Here is a 22,985-nt window from a genome sequence, read left to right as displayed (position 1 = left end):
CTTTTTTACATGGATTCTCCTCTCTACCTAGGAAACATTTTTTTAAAAAAATTCATCCTGAGTACCTGTGTCCTTTGAGGCTTTCCCTGACTCCTTCCTCTTTCCTTTGTAGTCAGAGGTAATCTCCTCCATCTTCTGAACTCCAGTAGATTCTGTGCATATCTCTACTGTGGAATTGCTCATGAGTTATATATTTTGCCTGCATTTCTGTTTTTCTCCCAAAAGCAAGTATCCTAAGACTTGAGGCCATGACTGAATCAACTTAATGCATGTAGGTCCTGTCACCATCATTGAAACATAGGAGGTGTGCAATCAAATGGATGAATAAATAAGTATTGTTATATGGGTGTGCTCTCATGTGTGTATAAATTTCTAGTTTTATCACAGTGATTCTAGATATGAATTTTATTTATTTATGCAGTTGGAGACTTCGTTTGCAAATCACCAGATGCATTTATTTTACCCAATTTGAAAAATTACTGGCCATTTTCTTGGTGAATGTTCCCTCTTCTTTGTTTTTCCTCTTCTCTTTTTCTGAAACTTGTTTTTGAGATGCATGCTGTTCTCTCTCATTCTGTTTTTCTCCCCTAACTTCTCTTTTATATTTTTCAACCTTGTATCTCTCTCTGCTTCATTCTGGGTAATTTCTTCTGCTAATTGTTGTCTACCAATCCATTTTTGAGCAGTGAGTAATGTGATGTTTAATGTATACATTAAAATTTAATTTCAGTGACTTTTAAAGTTTCTAAATGTTCTTCTTTTTTCTTTTTCAAATCTGCTTTTTCTTAAATAGTAATTCCTTTTATTTTCTTACATATCCAGTTCTTTTAGTTGTTTTAAACATTTTTGTTACACCATCTATAACCAGTTTGTAACCCAGGGGTGGGCAAACTTTTTGACTTGAGGGCCACAATGGGTTCTTAAACTGGACCAGAGGGCCGGAACAAAAGCATGGATGGAGTGTTTGTGGGAACTAATATAAATTCAAAGTAAACATCATTACATAAAAGGGTACGGTCTTTTTTTTTTTTTTTTTTTTTTAGTTTTATTCATTTCAAATGGGCCGGATCCGGCCCGCGGGCCATAGTTTGCCCACGGCTGTTGTAACCAATATTATCTAAAGTTCTTGAGCTTCTACTGTTGCTGTTTCTTATGTCTGCTGACAGAGAGGATTCTTTCTTCCAGTGTTTATCATTCAGTGAGTGACTTGGTGCCTGTGGGAATTCTGTGTGGCCACAGTGGAGGGTTAGCTTTTTAGAGAAGGTGTTCTTTGGCTCTGGTCAAATGATCTGGGAGTTTTGGGAGCCTCGGACTATTAATATGTTAACTAGAAGCCTGTTGCATGAAGATTCTAGCAATAGGCCTTTCTTCCCCTGGCTACCGGCACCGGTTTTCCTCCGGCACCCGGGACCCAGGCCTTTGGTCCGACCACAGCGGAGAAGCCAAGCCTCTTCATTCTTCACTCTGGCCGGAGCCTTCAGTCTTTGCTCTGTGCCTGTGTATGCAAATTAACCACCATATTTGTTGGGTTAATTTGCATACTCACCCTGATTGGCTGGTAGGCGTCGCGGAGTGACACTATTTTGCATGTTTCTCTTTTATTAATGTAGATTTGTATGTCCTAAAGACATGTGGAGTCTATATTTTATGTTTAAGCCCCTAAAACTAAGAGAGGACTCGCTATGCTTATGATTTCTCTAGGGCAGACATTAGCCTAACCAGAATCTGTCTGGAAAAGTGTCCTGTTGCTTGTCTGTATCTGTGAGGTGGACATGCTCTGGTATCCCTCCCACTGAGGTGGTAGTCTTTGATCGTCTGGCTGTACATAATTTCCAGGGCCAACAACATGTTCTCCTTCCCCATGTGCACTGTAGCCCCTTGGTTAACAGAATAAGTCAAAGTTCCCATCAACCCTGAGAGTCAGGATGCAGTCCCCTTTCTCAGTGAGATGTTGGCTCTCCCTTTGAAAGCATGTTTTCAGTGTTTCTCATCCACACGGTCCCAGAAGTGTACTAAGCAAGGTGTTCTCTGCTAATGATGTACTTTCTGTTTGAAAAAATGAAGGGATTTTATTTTTTTTTCACTATAAATGCAGAGTAAGTAGTGATTTTAGGTTACTTTAAGATATATGTAGAATATATCATCATACTGATATGTGTGCACATGTGTGATTTTAAAGCCTCTTTACATCTACCCAGGAAATGGATGTTACTAAATTTGATTACAGCTAGATATTTTGACAAATTCTAAATACTTATGTGCTTATTTGGGGACTATTGTTAGAGATAGCTAATTCTTAGCGTTAGCTTTTAGATTGATTAATCTCACACTTTTTTTTTCTGAAATAAAGTCCTCAAAACAGTATCAACAGAAGGCACTGGGTGGCATTGCTCAGAGTGATGCCATGTTCTTGTTGATGTCCTACTGGGTCATGTATAATATAACGTCTGTGTGATACCCAGGTACAGAACAGTTTGTCCTAGGCATGCTTCAATATCTCACCTGTTTAAATATTTCATGGTAAACAGAACATCCTGCAACGATGACTGATTTCATTTCTCAATTGTCTCTTACATCAAACGCATTAGCTTGGTAAAGTAATCCACATGTTGTACCTGTAAACCCTCACCATAAAACTCCTGCCTGCTGATAACCTTTGCAAAATAAATTAATATTAAAAAGAAACCCTAAACACTCAAAACATCAGAGGTTACTTCCAAGTGAGGAATTAAAGTAACAAGATTCTGATATCACCATGAGTATATCCCAGTGAGTCTCTTCAGAAGAAAATAAAACAGCTACTTGAGTCTCTGTTACACAGTAGACCACTTCCACTTATTTTGCATAAAAAGGATCACTTTGGTATGTTCTGCTGAACTCCCTGTTGTGTTTCTGTGATGGGGAACTGCCCTGAATCCTCAGTAGGAGCCGTGGCTGGAAGCGCTCAGTGGTCGTAGATTCCCAGGAAGAACAGGCTCTGGGCAAGGCCCACTGTTGGTGCCTGATGATGGTTCTGGTGAGATCTAAAAGAGTGAGCTCATTTTAAGTGGAAGAAGCCAGAAAGAAGAGGCCACTGGGAGTCAATGCAGGAGGAGGGACCTGGGGATGGACTGAAAGGGAAATTCTACCCTTCACTTGAGTCTTTGCTCTCTGTCCCCTCCCTCTTCTGAAAGCTTGATGGAGGGAAGGATCCTGAGAAAAACACCATGAAAAGAGTGAGCTCCAAAATTGCATGAAGGAATCAGAAAATGGACATGTTTGTCTCTTTGCCCCTTTGTAAAGAATGTTTGCCAAACATTGATTTAATTGAAAGAAATGCTTTTTCTTTATGGTATTGACATGAAAAGCTCACTATATCAATGAAAGTTCAAATTAAACACACCAAGCCAATTTGTTGATTGAAAGATGCAACAACATTTCAGTATTTAAAAAACAAACAAAATATTTACCTTTTAAAATATTGGTTTACCTTGTTGGATTTAGTAATTAAATAATCATTGATATTATATATTAGCATTCTACATAATATGGAATATAATGTATATATGTAGGGTGTCCCCCCAAAAATGTATATATATTGTAACAGCTGATAGCTCAATTTTGAAAGTGAAATGTATTTTAATAAACACTGCCTTTATAATTATTCAAAGTGTGTGTATATATTTTTTGGAACCAAATGGCTATCACTTTGTCTTGACACTTCTGTCTTCCCCACTGTTTCTGGACAAATTCTGTATCTCATTTGTCTTTGAATCCCCAATAATCACAATTCTTGGCACATATAGAAACTCAGTAGTTTTGTTTACTGGACTGAAACTTTATTATCTTAAATTAGCAATTTATAGTAACGAAAACATGGAACTCTCCCCAGTGTACAATCTGTTCAAGTCGGTCTTTATGAAGCTTCTTTGCTTCATCAGAGCAGCATAGATCTACTGCAGCATGGATAGCTGTGTTCGAGCAATTTTCACTGTCTAAATTTTCATTTAAAAATCTTACCTCTTAGTGAGTAATGAGAGTGGGGATCTTGCTTTATTCAGACTTATGACCTTGTGATTGGTATTAAATTAAACATTTAGAGATAGAATGAATAAATTGACTAATGAAAGAAACTGTCTTATTTCCTGTGATAAGAATGTCCATCCAATGAAAAAAATGAATGTTCTGGCAGAAAAGTAGAAAAGTATGAAAATATTTTTATGAGCATAAACACTGTGATTTTAGCATCCTACGCTAGACAAATTAAATCATGGTTGATGGAATGTTGTCTTTAAATTTCTGCTTTAACTACAGGACTATTATTTGCTAAGATCATATCAAAATATATAGTGGTTGCTGAAATGCAAAATAACTTAGTAGCATATCATTAAACCCTACGGCAATTTCCTGATCTAGCTCATTAGAGAGATGTAGTACAGTTGTTTGAATGAAATATCATCAACATTTTAAGTGTCCTACATTCTCTGATGTTTTAAAATGGATTTTGTTTTTTTCTTTGCCTAAAATGTGTGATTGATGCCATGACTTTCAATTTCAGGAGGAAGAAATTTCCTATCTGAAAACAGAGATTAGTGGGCAGTGAGGACATTTAGAATAGTTGGCGTTAGCTGATTAAGGTTCTAAGCCAGAGTAGTAAAAACAAAGCTCAACACATGATGGAATTTAATACGAGGTGTTTTTCTTCTTCTCACTCCACCTCCTCTGGATTTCTAGCCTATTACCACATGGAGAGTTCCTGCTTGCAGTAGTGCTGGTGACAGACACATCATTCTGCAAGAGGGAATTTAAAAAGGAGAAGGAGAAAAAAAGAAAGAGGCCAGCCCACTTTATCCTTAAATAAAACTTTCCTAAGAAAATCGTCTTTTTATCCAGAAAGGACAAACGAAATAGGGCATGAGGATTCTTTTTTTAAAATATATTTTTATTGATTTCAGAGAGGAAGGGAGAGGAGGAGAGAGATAGAAACATCAATAATGAGAGAGAATCATTGATCAGCTGCCTCCTGCATGTCCCCCCTCCCCACCCACACACACACTGAGGATTGAGCCCACAACCCAGGCATATGCTCTTGACCAGAATCAAACGCGCAACCCTTCAGTCTGCAGGCCGATGCTCTATCCACTGAGCCAAGCCGGCTAGGGCAGGACTCTCTTTTTTAAAATAATGATTATGGTTTCTAACTTCATTAGTTCATTTAATTAACTAATTATGTAAATTAATTATTTCTTTCTTAACTTTAAGTTTTAGATTCCCTAACAAATCAATTCTTCCTCATTTTAGAAGCTTTTATTTTCATGAAAGTTGAGAATCAGAATTATCTCTGAAGTGTTTGATAACTTAAATACTGAAATTATTAGAAACAACAGATTGGGCTAAAAAATAAAGCTACTAGAAGGATTTGTGTAATGTCTAAAAAATCCACAGTACAAAAATTCATATTTATTTCTAAAGAAATATACAGTTTTGTACATTTGAAAATGGATGATAAATTTGACAATGAAGATACATCTGAGTTTCATTATATACCTTCTTATATTTTTATTAACATCTGTAATAAGTGGAATTGGTTTAGAAAATTGTAAAGTTACTTCTATAAAGAATAATATTGGCCTAATAGTAGCAGTAATAAAAGGTTCATTTAATTTCTGCTAGATCAGGATATCGTTTCATTCCTTTAGTGTATGATAAGTATCACATGGTCTTACTTATATGTGGAATCTAATGAACAAAATAAAATGATGAACAAAACAGATCCAGAGACAGTGAAACATGCAACAGACTGACCTATTTCAAAGGAAAGGGCCGGGGGCCCGGGACAGACAAGGGTGGAAAGAAATTAATCAAAGAACTTCTATGCACATATGCATCACCCATAGACAAAAAACAGTGAGGGGGAAGTCCTGGGGAGGGCAGGAGTGGTGTGGAGGGGGGTCAATGGGGAAAAAAGGACATCTGTTATACTTTCAACAATAAAAATAAAAAATATTGAGGAAAAAGTTAAAACAGAATGTTAATTATTCCTTTGGGTTGATAAACATATTAAGCCTGGGATAGTCATGCCTACTGTTCTTGAATATTCCAGAGTACATCTTTGGAAAAATTAATCTTAAACATTTATTATGGATTCAGTACTTTTCTATGTAGCTGATTGCTTTTTTGTATTCTTGTATAAATTACTTGGGTATCTCATATTAATATCTCAAAGTGAAAATATCACATCTGGAACTAAAGCACATCAGCTGACCTTTAATAATAATCTTTTCAGAATTTTTGACTTTCAGTTAACTTCTAAATGTAAAGATATAATGATATTTAAGCAACTTGCTTGGGTCTTTTCTGAGAATTTTCTTTTATGTAGAAGGATTTTAACCTAAACACACAATACTACATGGTCAGGGACCACTTACTTAGAGTATTAACCTATCATTTAAGCTCCATTTATGATTTTATGAATAGGGTTTTGTTATTAAAAGGTAGAAATATTGAATAGTGTTTAGCATGCAGGTAGAAATATTGGAGTAGTTAAAAGAAGTTTATAACTAACCTGAGAATAAATAAAGAGCTTACTCTGAGTGCTAATGACTTCTTTCCAATCATTTTTCTTTTACATTATCTTGGCTCTGTTTCAAAAAATTATATATGTTGTAATATTGTAAGTGAAATACATTTTTATGTGATATACAATGTTGTTGAAAATATGTAACATACTTAAAATCACAGTGACAGGTCCCACAGAGATACCTTTCTAGAATCAAACCCAGGACCTTTCAGTCCAAGGGCCGGTGCTTGCCCACTGAGCCAAACTGGCTAGGGCTGTAAGATTCTGTTCGGATGTGTGCCGGTGTGGCCTTGGTGCATGGGTCCAGATGAGCAGGAAAAGAAACCTGGGGGTGGGGGTGGCGGGAGGTGGTGACAAAGAGCAAAGAGCAGATTAATACAGTTACAATGGTGAGGAGGATGCAATATGGAAAAGACCACTAAATCACAATGGTTTGATGAGTTGGATCTGTGTTATGGGGAGTCCTGGAAAACATGTAGGAGATGTTATTATTTAGGTGGAATGTTTATGAGTAGAGGAGAATGCTGACGTGATGGCAAGAACATTTGGGAAGATTAGTCTGAAAGAGGGCTCATTTGTTGGCAGTGGAGGGAATAAGGAGTGAGGGCACAGAGGTGGATGAGAATGGTGGCTCTCTGAGGGACGGAAGGAAGTTCCGTGCGGCAAGAGCTCAGAGGACAGGAGAGGAGTGGCTTGGTTAAGACCGGAAGCTGAAGAAATGTATGGAGTCCTAGGATGTGATGACCTGGGCCCTGGCAAGCTGTGCTGGGGAGTTCGCGAAAGGAGCAAGGCTTTGATTCGGGAAGTGAGATCACTAAATTTCCATTCTGAAGAGAGAACTTTGACTGCAATGCGGAAAATGGATTGAAAGTAAGCAGCACCTGGAGACACAGGCTCCTACAGTGTGTGGAGGATTTGAAAGGAGGGAAATGGAGCCTGGTACAGCCCCAGGGCATAAGGTGAGCTAAGCTTATCTCTAGATGCTGGAGGTGGTGGAATATGGAGAGGGAGGCACACCTCTTAAATTCCCAGTGAATGTAGAATCAACCCCCTTAGGCAAATTTCCACAGGGTATTGGAGGAGAAATAAGTTTGGACATTATGAATATCCTAACAGTGAAACTGAAAGGAGAGAGAAACATGGTAGATACTAGCATTAAATCATTTCAGAGGATATTAAAATTCCCTTCTATGCCTACCAAATCGAAAGAACTTGTTTGACATATTTGTGGGTTGCAATCAACACGGTATTTTTCACAGAGATAGCAGTACCTAATCGTTTTTTTAAAAATATATGTTTATTGATTTCAGAGAGGAAGGGAGAGGGAGAGAGAGATAAACATCAATGATGAGAGAAAATCATTGATCAACTGCCTCCTGCATACCCCCTACTGGGAACTGAGCCTGCAACCTGGGCATGTGCCCTGACTGGGAATCTAACTGTGACATTGTGGTTCATAGGTCGATGCTCAACCCCTGAGCCATACCAGCCCGGCAGTACATAATCATTTGATGCAAGTTCATTGGTGGGTCCCAGAAGAACTCAGGAAACAATGCATACATCAGTAGTAACTCAGTAAATGCTCCTGTGTTTCAATGGCCTATTCTGTAATATTTACATATTACACCAGCTTCCTTGCCCGTGCCAACCTCAGTCAGTATTTAAGACACAGGGTTATGTTTATCCTTCATGATAGTGTTACAGATGTGACCTTTCACAACACCTTACACTATGCTTTTTCATCACCATTTCCCCTGAGGGGGATGTTAGCACCTGTTCAAGCTTGGCTGACCCATATGTATACGTGCATATATGCTCCCCATCCCCGTCTACAGAGCAGGAGCAAGCCTGAGACTGACTGGGGGTGAATTACAGAAAGCTCCTCCTCCACCACCCCTCACCGCTGCAGCCCTGGGCCTTGGCTCATTAGAAACAAGCTCATGAAAGCCAGACCAAGCCACACATCCTGAGCAGAACCTTTTCCCCTTCGCACTCTCAGTTCTCTGTGAGAAGGAAAAGGTGCTTCTTCTGGTGGCAGCAGGGGCCCAAGCCCGACACAGGCTTGAGGACTGGATGCAGGCAGGGGTGTGGGCCCCTCCACACTTGTCCGAGGTTCTTGGTGCAGGACACAGCCACTCCGTTCCTGTCTCCACCCCTAGCTCTCTGAATGACACATGGTCAGGAGAGAAGTTAGTTAACCATAACCACTCACTATTTGAAAGATGGTAAGAGTTTAATGTGTTCCACCAGATGTTTTGACGAAATATACTGACTGATTAGAAAAATATGGACAAACTATTCTGGGAATGTCACAAGACCCAAAGTCTCTCCGAATGCGTAATTTATTAAATGGATTCTGTTCTTTTCCTGAATTTATTAAATGATTCTGTGCTTTTCCTGAAGACCACTGGCAGGGTTTCCTCTTTCCAAACAAAACAGCTTGCAGCTAACATATTAACATTCTCATTGGTGGAGACTTGTGTATCTGAAACTATGTTAATAACAATCTTAATCATATTCTGTTGGGAGGGGGGAGGATTTAGAGTTTGTTAATACTTTCCAGGTAGTTTCAGGACAATAAAGAACAGAATTTCCTTTTGAGGAGTAAGGTGGGGATGGGAGGGCAAGAAGCAGCACTTCACCATCTTCATTAGTAAACCGTAAACAGGGTTCTCTTTATTGTTGCCAACTGTTTGATTTTTGCCTTACCTGGTTTCTGTTTACATATTAAATGTCCCCAAGTCAAGGCAGCTTTGCCCACAAGAGAGAAGACCTTGTTCTTTTGTATTTATGCTTCTGATAAAACACCGAGCAAAACATCCTGTTTATGGTCTATGAGCCTCTGACTTGGAAAACGGACCACCCTCGTGCTTTTAAGGACATTGTATATCTTTTCTTTACATGTGAGTCCTTATTCCCTGTGTGTGTGCCTTGGGCACATGCAGGCACACAAGCAGTCCTTTCCTGCCTCTGAGTGGGGGTGCCTGGTGAACCTGGGCACGGCAGCTGTTTTTTTGTTTGTTCTCTTAGTTGGTTTTCTTTTCTTTTCTTTTCTTTTCTTTTCTTTTCTTTTCTTTTCTTTTCTTTTCTTTTCTTTTCTTTTCTTTTCTTCTTTTCTTTTCTTTTTCCCTTCCTTTCCTTTCCTTTCCTTCCTTTCTTTTTTTCTTTCTTACTTTATTTCTTTCTTTCTTTCTTTCTCTCCCTTTCTTCCTTTCTTCTTTCTTTATAGTTGACATATAACATAGTGCAAGTTTAAGGTGTAAATATGTTGGTTTGATACATTTATATACTGCAGCAGTTCTCAACCTGTGGGTCGCGACCCCTTTGGTGGTCGAACGACCCTTTCACAGGGGTCGCCTAAGACCATCCTGCATATCAGATATTTACATTACGATTCATAACAGTAGCAACATTACAGTTAAGAAGTAGCAACAAAAATAATTTTATGGTTGGGTCACAACATGAGGAACTGTATTTAAAGGGCCAGAAGGTTGAGAACCACTGATAGACTGCAATAATTGTCACCTAATTATTATTTCTTTTTCACGGTGAGAATGATCCTATCTAATAATAGACAAACATGGTAATTAACCATACCTCCGCTACACTTCCCATTGGCTAATCAGCAGGATATGCAACTTAACTGACAACAAAGATGGCAGCCGGCAGCCACACAGCTGAAGCGAGCAGGAGGTTTGCTTGCTCCAGTGATGGAGGAAGCCAAGGTTCCCTGCCTGCCGCGGCCCGGCTCTGAGCTCCGGAAGCAACAATGTTTCAATTATAGAAGCTAAACAAACCCGAGATACCTGCTTTCAGCCAGCTGGGGCCTCAGAGCTAAGAGCGCCAGTGATGGCAACAGAGTTTCAATTATAGAAGCTAAACAAACCCAGATACCTGCTTTTAGCCAGCCACCACCTCAGAGCTGGAGCCGGCTCTCAGCTCCAGTGACAGCTATAGAAGGTAAATAAATCCCAGAATAAAAAAAAAGAAAAAAATAGAGGCTGGGAGCTTCAGTTGCCCGCCAGCCTGAAAACGGCCCTCAGCCCCTCACCCAGGCTGGCCAGGCACCCCAGAGGGGATCCCCACCCTGAAGGGGGTGTGACCAGCTGCAAACAGCCATCAGACCATCATCCAGGCTGGCCAGGCACCTCAGTGGGACCCCCACCCTGATCCGGGTCACCCTTCAGGGCAAACCAGCCGGCCCCCACCTGTGCACCAGGCCTCTATCCTATATAGTAAAAGGGTAATTTGCAAACTGACCCTAACAGCAGAAAGACTGGGAATGACTGGTCACTATGACACACACTGACCACCAGGGGGCAGACGCTCAATGCAGGAGCTGCCCTCTGGTGGTCAGTGCGCTCTCACAGGGGGGAGCTCTGCTCAGCCACAAACCAGGCTGATGGCTGCCAATACAGTGGTGGTGGTGAGAGCCTCTCCTGCCTCCTCAGCAGCGCTAAGGATGTCCGACTGCAGCTTAGGTCTGCTCCCCGCTGGCAAATGGACATCCCCTGAGGGCTGCCGGGCTGCCAGAGGGATGTCTGATTGCCATCTTAGGCCCAATCCCCCAGGGAGCAGGCCTAAGCCAGCAAGTGGTCACCCCCGAAGGGTCCCAGACTGCGAGAGGGCACAGGCCGGGCTGAGGGACCCCCTACCCCCGAGTGCACAAATTTTTGTGCACCGGGCCTCTAGTTATAATATAGTCACCTAGCAACTTTGAAGTTAATAGTCCAGTATTGTTGTCTGAAATCACTACGCTATGTGTTAGATCTCCAGAACTTACTCATCTGCTGGTTGCCAGTTTGCCATGTGAATGCAACACTCTGAGACAGCAGGCAGGGGCACCAGGGGGGTCACAGGGCCTTGAAATTCCAAGGTAGAGTTTTTGCAAATGGCCATTGTTTGTAGTTGATATTCAGATCATGCTACCTTGAGTTCCCAGTCTTTATGTAGGAGTGGCACCATAGGCTAGGCAGTGATGGCTTACCTTTTGAGCTCGACATGTCAGCATTTTGAAAAATCCTAACTTAACTCTCGTGACATGTCACATATAGAATTTTTTCGATATTTGCAACCATAGTAAAACAAAGACTTATATTTTTGATATTTATTTTATATATTTAAATGCCATTTAACAAAGAAAAATCAACCAAAAAAATGAGTTCGCGTGTCACCTCTGACACGCGTGTCATAGGTTTGCCATCACTGGGCTAGGGGGTAGCAGTTTTAATTTGTCCCTTTATGCAGTACATTCTCAAGGAGTTTTCATTGTCGACTCTTGTTAACACAGGAAAATTCTCCTGTGATTTAATGCATGACTTAAGTTTATCCATATGTTCTCAGAGGGCCTAAAAAACTTAGTCAGGATCTTCTTTTCTTTACCACAAAGCATAAGTATCAGCACAAACTCTCACACACATTCACATGTACACAGTACAGTCACACACACAGTACACACATGATTTTGTCTATAAATTTGACCTACCTTGGAAGATATATCACTGGAACGCTACTTGCCATGACAGTCAACAAATTGGAACGGAATAATTCAATAGAAATAGCAAGTAGTCAACATTGGCGGTTACTGACTTATTTTAAATAAATTAAACTTGCAATGAAAATGTTTTCTTATACAAAGCCCAAACAGAATTTTGCACTGTCCAATTTTGGCACATTTTTATTTGGTTTGCTATTTTGTTTCTTGTAAATGAAAACAAAGATATTTGTATATTTGATGCAGGTGTGCTTTTTTTTCCATGCTAATCTATAAAAATTAGATTTATAAACTTGCTAAAAAACAACAACAAACCCAAACTACTATCAAATGTGGTAATCAAAGAGAGTATGAAACCCCAAAGAAACTACAAAACACTTTTCTAGAACTAATAAATGAGGTAGGCAAGTCATTGAAGCAGGGCTGAAACCAGCTATCACTGAATTCCATTCTTATGTCAAAGATGCTTGGGTCATGTCTGGACATCTTACCGGGGTCTCCCCAGGGACCACTCTGAGAGGAAGCTGGGCCCTGCAGCATGTCCCAGGCTTCTGCTGAGCTATGAGCTATCCCGATTCACACTAGTAAAGCAAGTAGAGAGTTGGGTCAGAAAATAGTACATGAATAGTGAAATGCCTTTTGAAATCTTCAAACTTCATGAGATTTTGCATTCAATTAAAATATATCTGTATTTCATAATAATTTCATTGCTTAGTTTTTGTCCTCCCACATTTTCAAGCAAATATATAAATTAGGAAGATGCCTAATGAGGCTGTTCAATCTCTTTCCCTGCCATCTCCCCTGCAGGAAACATATAATTGAGCTTGAGAAGAGTGGAGGAGTTAGGACAGAGTGTGTGTTGGTTGGCTAATTACTGGACTGGTTAGGTTAAACAAGTTTTGATTTCCTTAGACCTCGAATGGGACAATACTAGCTCTTGTCATGATCAATGTGGAGAGATTAACTGAAGAAGTGCTTTTAAAACATCCAGTCAATGATTTGACACATGGCTTTTCTCTTTGAATGGAATTAATCAAACAGTATACATCCATCTATGACTTTTAATATTATACAGCCCACATGTCACAGTCTTGTATTCCAAAGTAGAAACAACATCTAGAGCATTCCCTGGATCTGCCAATGTTAGAAACAAAATGACAATGATTCTTGATTCAACCAATGACACAGTCTCTGATGTTCCTGACTCTGGACAGTGAGATATTTGTATGTTGCCAAACATTACTGTGCCAAGTTATGAGTTAAAATGAGGTAATTAAAAAAGCAGATTGAGCTATAAGTTTATGATTTTGAGTCATAAAATGTTAATTGAAAATATATCGAAAACTGAGTACTAAGGTTTGAATACTGGGAATTGTGGGACAATTAATTAATAGGTGACAAAGTTGGAAACTCAGATAAAATACTTGCACAGATTTATTTAGGGTGGTTTTCAACCACTGTGTTGAGATTAGTGGGAAAATATCAAGGAGTTATAGTTGGTCTGTAACCCACAACCACAACCATTCCTATTTTTAAGTGTTAAAAATGCCTGGAAATGCCATGCTAAATACTGCACATCTGATTGTCAACTTTCAAGTGATTCACATCAGGGAAAATTAGTCAAGAAGTGAGAACTATGATCTTTTCCTTCTATCTATTACTTTTGTCTAAGAAAACAGAAAAGCATATTATACAGATTAAAACATTTTTCATTATTGAAAGCATTTGTTAAAATTTCTCAAAATGTCTCTCACTTCATTCGGCTTAGTTATTAGTGTGATTAAGAGCTTTGTGGCACAGAGCACTTTGACTAAGAGCTCCCCACATCTGCAAAATATTTTCTTTCCAAGAGATACTCATATCCTGCATATACATTGCATGCTGAGTACAGAAAGCATACCATGCACAATATCTTATTTCATCCTCATAAAAGCATCATGAACTAAACATGAAGAATTTTTAAATTTTATTTTTTATCCATTTTCTTCATTTTAAAAATAATAAAAGTTTAAAATGTCATCAGAAAGGGTCAAAAGGGACTCAACTCTGAGTCTTCAGATTCTTAGTTGTAATATTTTAATAGGCATATTCTTCAAGTATTTTTCTGTCCTTGTATGTGGTTTTGCTATTAAATGATGTCAAAGGGAAATGAGTACTTTTAATTTCCAAAAAACAAACTTTTAATTTTTTATACTAACCTCATTTTAAGCTAGTTTTGCTGATAACTGAAAATGGTATTTCTAGTGAAATCATCCCAGATACTGTTGAAGAGTGGGAGAAATTTAAAAGTTTTGTAGAAGACACTGAGTTCTATATTTTTGACAATTTTCATGCCAACAAATGTTCTGGCTACAGAGGAGAAGGAGCAATTTCAAAGATCATTCCTGCCACCAGGCAAACTGCCCTCTAAAAGTCTCTATTTTGATTGAATTCCTCCTGGACTATTACATAATTAACAGCCATGTCTACAACTACCAAGATTAATTTCACATTGCTGCTTCTACCCAGAATTTAACTGAAGTAAAAACTGTTACGAGAATAAGGAGAATTGAGAGTGGTTGTAATTTCTTACTATTAAGACCTTCATTAGGAAAACTGAAGCCACGAAACAGTGGCTCCTCTACTCCCCTGAGATGCCACCACCGTTGGACCCCTGATTTCTCACCTTTCTCAGTGGGAAACTCACCCTCCACTGTAGTCCTGATTCAAACCCCTCTCCCTTTCTCAGCAACTTCCTTCTCTTCACCACACCTCCCCCAACAACTCCCTTTCTCTTAGTTTTTTATCCCATCTTTATGTGTTTCTGTCTCAGCATATAAGTATTCTGATCTCTCCCACCCCAGAGACTGGACTGTTTTATCTCTATACTTCACAGCCATGATTGATAAAAAGAAGTCCGCACGGACCCCACTTCCACACCACAGCCTGCAGTCCGTGTCCTCCCCACACCACCAACTGTTTCCTTTGACTACGGTTTATTTTCTGTCCATGTCAGTCAATCTTCAAAATATGTGCTCCCTTTGTTGTGATGACTGATTACGTTTAATTTCTCTACTCCCTCCCTGAACACTCAAGTCTTTCTTCACCCCCTAAAATTTTAGCATCTCCAGTTCATTCACTCCATGTTTTGTGTTGTTTTTTTTTTACATGGTGATGATTTCCAGATTTTATTCTCGAATCTTTTCTGAGTTTCAGGTCCCTATGGCCAATTGTTTCTTTGAACTCCACTTGAACTTTAATAAGAAGTTCCAAGTCAACAGGACTAAGATAAAATATAAGACTTTCTCTGTCAAGAAACTTCCTCTTCCCCTTGAGAACACTCTTTGGTTGAATGAGTCCACAGTCCATTCTTTTCCCCAGATAGGAACTTGAAAGGCACCATTGACACATCTCCTTTCTCTCCCCCCTGTATCCAATCTGCCCCCTCATCCTGCAAATTCAGCCTCCTGGATGCCTTTCTATATCTTCTTCTTTTCTTCACCACTGGTGATCTCTCACTGGATCACCTAGCACTCTTAGTTGCCTTATCTCTTTCCAGGTAATCTTTCACAGGGATACCAGAATGTTCTATCTGAAACGACAATCTGCTTGTGTCATTTCTTTGTTTCATGACCATTAGCACTACCCATTACCTCCAAGACATAGTTGAAACTCTTCTGCAAGGCATACGAAACTCTGGCTATGTCCCCAACCTCATCCATCTCTGCTCCTGTCACCAGTGTTCGGCAAACTGTGGCTCGCGAGCCACATGCGGCTCTTTGGCCCCTTGAGTGTGGCTCTTCCACAAAATACTGACTTCTGCGCATGGGCCACGAAGTTTCAATCGCACTGTACATACATGCCTGCACATGGTATTTTGTGGAAGAGCCACACTCAAGGGGCCAAAGAGCCGCATGTGGCTCGCGAGCCGCAGTTTGCTGACCGCTGCCATAGACTCCAATTTTGCTGATCTTCCCACGTTTCCCGTATACATCACACACACGCAATCCTGTGTTCCTTTGTGTGTGTTGCTAATTTTTAATGAACGTCCTTAAACATTTGTTTGGCAGATTCTTATTGAAGTGTCAGTTCTTGAAACCAAAGCTTCTTTCTCTCCTACAACCATTCCTCCTCATGTTCTTCTAGGTTTGGTCCCCGCCTGGGCCACTTACTAACCCCTCCCATTCATCTCTATTGTTCTAGTTCCATATTGTGTTGTAGCTACCTCTTCTCTTGGCTTTGCCCTGGATGCATATTTTTGTTTTGGCTGTTGAGCTTCCAGGGGTGAGCTCTTTATCTTTATATCCTCAGCTGGCTAGCATTGTATATTTGGCAGGTGATTCTTATGTGTTTGTTGAATGAAAGGAATAAATCAATGACATAACCAACCACTTTGTAATTAAAAGATACCGACAAGAAGAAATAATAAGTTACTTTAAATTAACACTCTTTAATAAACATATTAATGACACCTCATATGATAGGACCCACTAAATTTCTGTGTGAAATACATAAAACACCGTGACCTTCTCTTTTCAGAAGGAAGGGTGCAGCTAAGGTGAGAACTGAGTAAAACAGTGTAAATATGTTCTGGTACAACAAGAGCCGTTTTTGTTTCCTTCCTGAAACATCATGTGCTATTATGTATCCGAGCCTTATAAACACATGGGTGCGCAATGTCCAGGCGATTTGCATTATTCTGGAGGCCAACTATGGCCGCAGTGACTTGTCACCACTGCAGCTTGACCAGGAGCCAAGCTATAATGCTGTGTGCTCTTTATCTTCACAGGTATTTGAACCAGACCCTAAGAGACGATCTATCAACAGCAGAGCATTCCCTGAACAGGGAGAGGTTTGCTGTTTTGAAACAAGCCTTGAATGTAGTTGGCTTCAGTAACTTGGTGAGTTATAAATATTTCACTGAGAAAACAACCTTGCACTAATTTATTAAAGTTAATCTTTCAAAAACTTTTACCGAGTCCCTGTCACATTCCGGATGTGGTTGCACACACTGGTGAGTCAGCAGAGAATGAACCCCAATCTGATCTCTGCCCCTGGAGTTTACATTCTAGTGGGGAGATAGACATACCCAAGGTGGTCAGGTCACAGGTACTGTGAAGACCAATAGGGAGTGACAAGAGGAGGGGCTGCTACTTCCCAGGGGGTGGCCAAGGAGCCCTTCTCCCAAATGAACCCTGTGAGCCACACAGATGAAAAGAACTTTACATTGACCCACATAAGAGAAAATCGGCTGAGCTGAAGGAACTGTTTATTGGTGAGACTCACTGTATTACAATATCTTCCTGAACAATATAAAGCTTTTTCACCCCTTTTAATTGAACTTATTGTGGTGAGGCTGGTTAACAAAATCATACATGTTAGGTGCACATCCTCTGTACACTGTATTGAGTGTTCACCACCCAAGTCAAATTTTCATTTATCACTATTTATGCCTCCTAAACCCTTTTCCACCTCCCCCTACCCCATCCCTTGAGCAGTCAACACATTGTTGTCCTTTTTTAATTTTTAAAGAATTACCAAATACATGCAAGCATTATGAAACTGAGAAATATATATAAATTTCTAGGATAATATAAATGTCCTGGATCTGTGTTGTACAGTATGGTAGCCATGGTCACCTGTGGGTACTGGACACTTGGAATGTGGCTAATGAGAGTGAGGGAATGGATTTTTAATTGTTCATTGTTTTAATTAATTTAAATTGAAATGGTATTGTGTGGGTGAATGGTTACTGAATTGGATGGCACAGATCTAGTGAATAAGAAATATGAAGTGATCTAAGCCTTGTGACTTCTCAGAATTCCCCCAAATCTCTTTCCCTTACATATTATCTGATTCCCCCTATTGAATATGGTGTTTCTTGAATTATGGCCAGTTCCTCATTAATAATTGATATGAGATTGCATGGGTAACTTGGGTATGCCAGTAGCCCAGGAACCCAAACTTAGTCATAGTTTTTTAAAAGTTATTTTTCTTTTCCTTAAACCACTAACTTAATTGCTTTGGGTATTTGTATGTTTTTCTCTTGCCCACATAGATAAGGCTAATGGGGCGGTGAATGGGTAGGAAGGAGTAGGAAGGGGTAGGAAGGTGCTGAAAAGGGAGGGGAAGGAGATGGGGACTCACCCTAAATGAATTAGGTCTGGGTCTTTGCTTCACTCCACCCTTACCCTATTAGTGATTGGAATTCTGGGAAGGGCAATCATATGACATTTTTTGTTGTTGTTCTCTGATTATCCAATCTATGTGTTTGTCTTTTACTAACTCTTACCCCTTTGCACTTTCCTGTCTTTCCACTTGCTGCTGTTGAATTTTTTGTTATTCCCCCCTTTCTCCATGCCTGAAATGTCTGTTGTCTTATAGGAAACTGGGTTGTAGAGATGGGTGAGGAACTATTCTGCCAGAGTACCAGGTGCTTGGAAACAGGGCTTTAGAAATCCATGATTTCTAAAGGCAAGATAAGCAAAATATACCTCCCACCTAAGATAGCAAATAGAGAATCCAACACCCTTCTTGGTAAAAGAAATGTGCATTTTAACATCTTGACCCTTTGGGGAGACTGGGATGATGACAATGGAGTCTACTTCATAGGGATTCATCATGTCCAATGCGATTGGAAGGAAGGTATTTCTAGGCGGGTGAAGGCCTTGAATCAAGGCCTTGTAAGTGATTGTGGTCTTGGGAGTTCTGTTCATGAAGGCACCTCCACCTCTTCCCTCCATCACCGCCAGCCTAGCCTGCCAGCAAGGAGGCGTGTGAGTGTTGCTCACTGTTGCACAAGGTGCCCCCTACTCTCAGAGCAATGTATTTGTGTCTCTGTCATAGTTCTTACTGGACTTTAATTCATGTTAAGGCTAGCTTTCACACCTCTGCTCTCCACGATTAAACTGTAAGATCCTTGCAGGCAGAGCAAAGCCTTCCTGTGGGTGTGTCCAGAAGTGCCTATCTCATGGCGGGGGGGGGGGGGGGGGGGGGGCTAGAACATTTAAGGAGTTACTGGGTTTATTAAAAGGTCAAGGGAGCCCAGCTGCCCAGCCAGTATGGCTCAATGGTTGAGCAACAACCCATGAACCAAGAGGTCATGAGTCCGATTCCCGGTCAGGGCACATGCCTATGATGCAGGCTCAGTTCCCAGTAAGGGGCGTGCAGGAGGCAGCTGATCGATGTTTCTGTCTATTCCTCTCCCTTCTCTCTCTCTAAAATCAATAATAAAAAAAGAACTCATTAAAAGAAAGGTGAGGGGGGATTGTCAGGTAGTGTAAGAGGTAAAGTGTTATTTAAACAAGCATAAATGATTGAATTTGAAACACTCGTTTATGATTTGGGAGTTACCAAAAATCACTTTTAAGTCATGCCGAAATCATAGAGGGCTAACCTGAAAATGACTGGGCCATCGTTGTTGCCAATGCCCTCATTTTAAAGATGATCAAATGATGTCTTCTGATGAACTAGAGGTTCTGTAGAAATGCATGAAGTCCCATGGAGTATATTGTTTCAACTATATATTTATAAAGAAAATAAGAGTAGTTCCTAGTAAAACTTCCACAGGCAGGAGCTTTTTATTTCCAAATTGCAGCTTAGGAAAATAAGTAAAACTTTAAAAGGTTATGACACTTGCCCTTTATGGAACTTGACCAATTTTACTATTGATACCACCACACCAAGTACATATTATTCCAGAAAAGCATGTTCTAGCTTGCAGCATTTTACTGACTTTTCATTCTTACCACAAAATGACTGTCCAAGACCAAATTTAAGGTATTTTTTTTTATGCAGCGTTCCAGATTCTCAGATATTTTCTCTCAGCAAACATCCTTTTACTTCCTTCTACCTTCTGCTCGGAGATAGCTCTTGCCAAATTCATTTTTTTCTGAGTTTTCCTTAAAATACCTTTAAAAAGCAATTAGCATTTTATTTGTCTAGGCAGTTGTTTTCATCATGCCACCCTTAATTTTCTAGGAGAAGTAAAAAAATTCTTTAATCACAATAACAGTTTGTCTTATGAGAGAGAGAACTAGAAGGTGGACACCATGGCCCACGTTCCCTAGCGAAGCAGCCACAGCGGCCGGGAGGTCTGATTAGCCTCCGTGCACAGTTCCAGACCAGCCCTGGGAGGACGTGTGAACCTGACCTTCCCAGGGACGTCCAGCCAGTCAGACCACCACGACACAATGATTCAGTTTTCATTCTGATACTTTTGTGGCAACGTAACGCACGTCAGAACATCACCTCCTCACTCTCTTTTGTTTAAGGAACAGAAACATTGATTTACAGGAAATGTGCATTGAACTATGAGATTTTAATTTTGAATTAGAGATTCGAACATTCGAGATCTGAAAAATCACAAGGCTACTGATATCAAAAACATTTTTTTAAAAATTTATTTTTAACTTTAAGACAGTCAGACATAATTTAGGTATTTTTGTGGAGAAGTATTCATTATCATTAGATCTTTATTTTTCTCTGTAAGTCCTAGTGAAAATACTGAAATGCATTATGCAATAATTTCATTGCTTATCTAGAATAGGAGCAGTTGACCACAGTAACATCATTTTTTAAACCTATTTAGGGTTTTAAAGGGTTTTACTCTTTAAGTCTTTTTTCTTTTAAGCAACCCTGTTCCTTTGCTCTATTTATAAAATGCACAGGAGGTGGAGAATCTGCTTGTGATTCTAGCAGCAATATTACACGTTGGAGACATTCGGTTCACGTCTCTGACTGAGGAGGACTCTGCATTTGTTTCCGACCTCCAGCTCCTAGAACAAGGTCAGTGGAACAGATGTAATACGTGTGCAGTTTTGCAGACCTGCCAGTAGATGGAGACACAGTACAGAAAAGCCTGGTGGAATAAACACTAGAGCAGAATTCAGTGAGAATGGTGAGGGGAAAAACAACCCCGTAACTTTGTTCTTTTTTATAAATGGCTGCGGGAATGAATAACAAGATGTACATTTATGTTCTCCTGCTGCCCACCACGTTAGCAGGTTGATTCTTCTGCACATACTTGGGTTTATTTATATTCTAACTATTCTCCACCCTCCACCCCCGCCACCCAGTATATTTTGGGGGCATGTTATTAGCTAAACATTTTAAACCTAATATAATTGCTTCCCTGCAAAGATCTTGCCAAAAATCTCTCTCCTTTGAAGTTGCCTGTTAGTCACTCCCAGTTTTTTGGTTGTTTTTTTTTTTCCCCCTCTAAAATACCTTAAAACCACAGATTGTCAGTGAACAGCATATCTTCACCTCATATCAAAGTCCTTTAATCAGGAATTGGGAGAAAACCGCCATATCTATTTGTGAGGGAAAGGAGAGAAAAAACCAGTTGTGACTTAATGCAGGAGCCCATTAACACTCATCAACACTTTGATTACTTACAGGCTGTTTCTTTAGTTGAATTTGATAAGTTGGTTGTTTCGTTTTCTTCAATACACACATTTTCTAATGGGTCTGTGTAAAGCTTATAAATCATAACCATCAAGTACAATGTTCTCTCTCTAAAAAAAATACTAACTTTAGTTTTCCACGCTGCTTTAATTGTAGTGGCTGGGATGTTACAAGTCTCAGCAGATGAACTGGTGTCTGCTCTAACAACTGATATTCAATATTTTAAAGGTACGTTTTTCCAATACTCTGGCTTTCACCTTGGTGCAACCCTGGTCTTCTTTGAAATACAAAAAATAAATGCAGACTTACCTTTTCTCACTCAGTGAAACGATTTCTGTGAATTGAATGCCAGATGGGAAAAGCATTGCACACCTGTCTGGTCACTTGATCTCACTATATATCCTAAACTCTCAGAGCTTTTGAGAGACCATTTTGACTAATTGGTCACCCTTTCTAGCCGCTCAGTCATTTTAGACAAAGTCATCAACCCAAGAGCATTGATTTAATGAAAACATTGGGTCCCTGTGTGTATGTGGTGCCATACTGTCCTCTTCAATGAAGAGCATCCTTTTCCCTTCATGTCAACATTTATAATAAATAGCTACCATTTATTGGGCACTTACAACAAGAATTGTAACAACCGCTATAAATGTGAGGATTTTTTTAAACTAGCCCCCCAAAATGTGGGGATTTTTAAAAATTCTGATAGGTTTCTAAGAGGTGGGCATTTTCATTTCCATAACTAAATTTCAAAGAGGTTAGAGAACTTTGTAATCATTAAGAAATGGCATTTTTGGAATTAGAATCTAATGTTACCCAATTCCCAGAATATGTCTCTATGCTGTAAGCATCTCTAGTCAAGGGGCCAGGGGAGTGGCTTTCCCCCATCCTCTTCAGTTATTCACTATAAATCATTGCCTTTCCAACCGTCCTCTGTATTGGAATTCTGAGGACTCACCATCCACCCGACCTTTTTACTTTAAAGCACCCTTCTTCTTACCTCTGTTCCTATTGGACCTACTTGCAGGTATTTAGGTACGTGACTTACATCTAGAGTTCCCTTCCATGTTTCTGAACTCTGTGAATCTGCCTGCCCGTTATCCACTCAGTTGTCCAAAAGTCATTCTTTTTTTTAAAAAAAAAATACTTTATTAATTCTTTACAGAGAGGAAGGGAGAGGGATAGAGAGCCAGAAACATCGATGAGAGAGAAACATCGATCAGCTGCCTCCTGCACACTCCCCACTGAGGATGTGCCCGCAACCAAGGTACATGCCCCTGACCGGAATCGAACCCGGGACCCTTCAGTCAGCAGGCCGACGCTCCATCCACCGAGCCAAACCGGTCAGGGCCAAAATTCATTTTTGATACCTCTTCCTCCTCCTTCTCCACCGAGTAGATCAGACACACTCCAGCTCCACTCCATAAACAGCTGTCATTCTTACTGCCTTCCCTTCATTATCACCATTTCCTTAATTTATCATTCCCTCCCCAGATTTTGGCAGGAACAGTCTCCTTCATCTTTTATCTTTTCCTCATCTCATGT

At 39.9% G+C, this 22,985-nt stretch overlaps 1 protein-coding gene across 2 annotated transcripts in view; it reads left to right on the top strand.

Moving 5' to 3' along the window:
- MYO16 (myosin XVI) overlaps positions 1-22,985 on the top strand; it is a 533,335-nt gene that overhangs the window by 276,728 nt on the left and 233,622 nt on the right. For both annotated transcript variants that reach the window (XM_070408604.1, XM_070408603.1), the window contains exons 17-19: positions 16,822-16,933; positions 20,702-20,819; positions 21,597-21,668. In XM_070408604.1, coding sequence (XP_070264705.1) covers positions 16,822-16,933; positions 20,702-20,819; positions 21,597-21,668 — 302 coding nt within the window. The remainder of the gene's footprint in view (positions 1-16,821; positions 16,934-20,701; positions 20,820-21,596; positions 21,669-22,985) is intronic.

The sequence above is a fragment of the Myotis yumanensis genome, unplaced genomic scaffold (genome assembly GCF_028538775.1).
Source record: "Myotis yumanensis isolate MYYU_CA2020_CCGP unplaced genomic scaffold, mMyoYum1.0.hap1 SCAF_3, whole genome shotgun sequence".
NCBI classification, from domain to species: domain Eukaryota; kingdom Metazoa; phylum Chordata; class Mammalia; order Chiroptera; family Vespertilionidae; genus Myotis; species Myotis yumanensis.
Note: the sequence above shows the minus strand (reverse complement) of the source record. Positions and strands in the feature narration are given on the sequence as shown.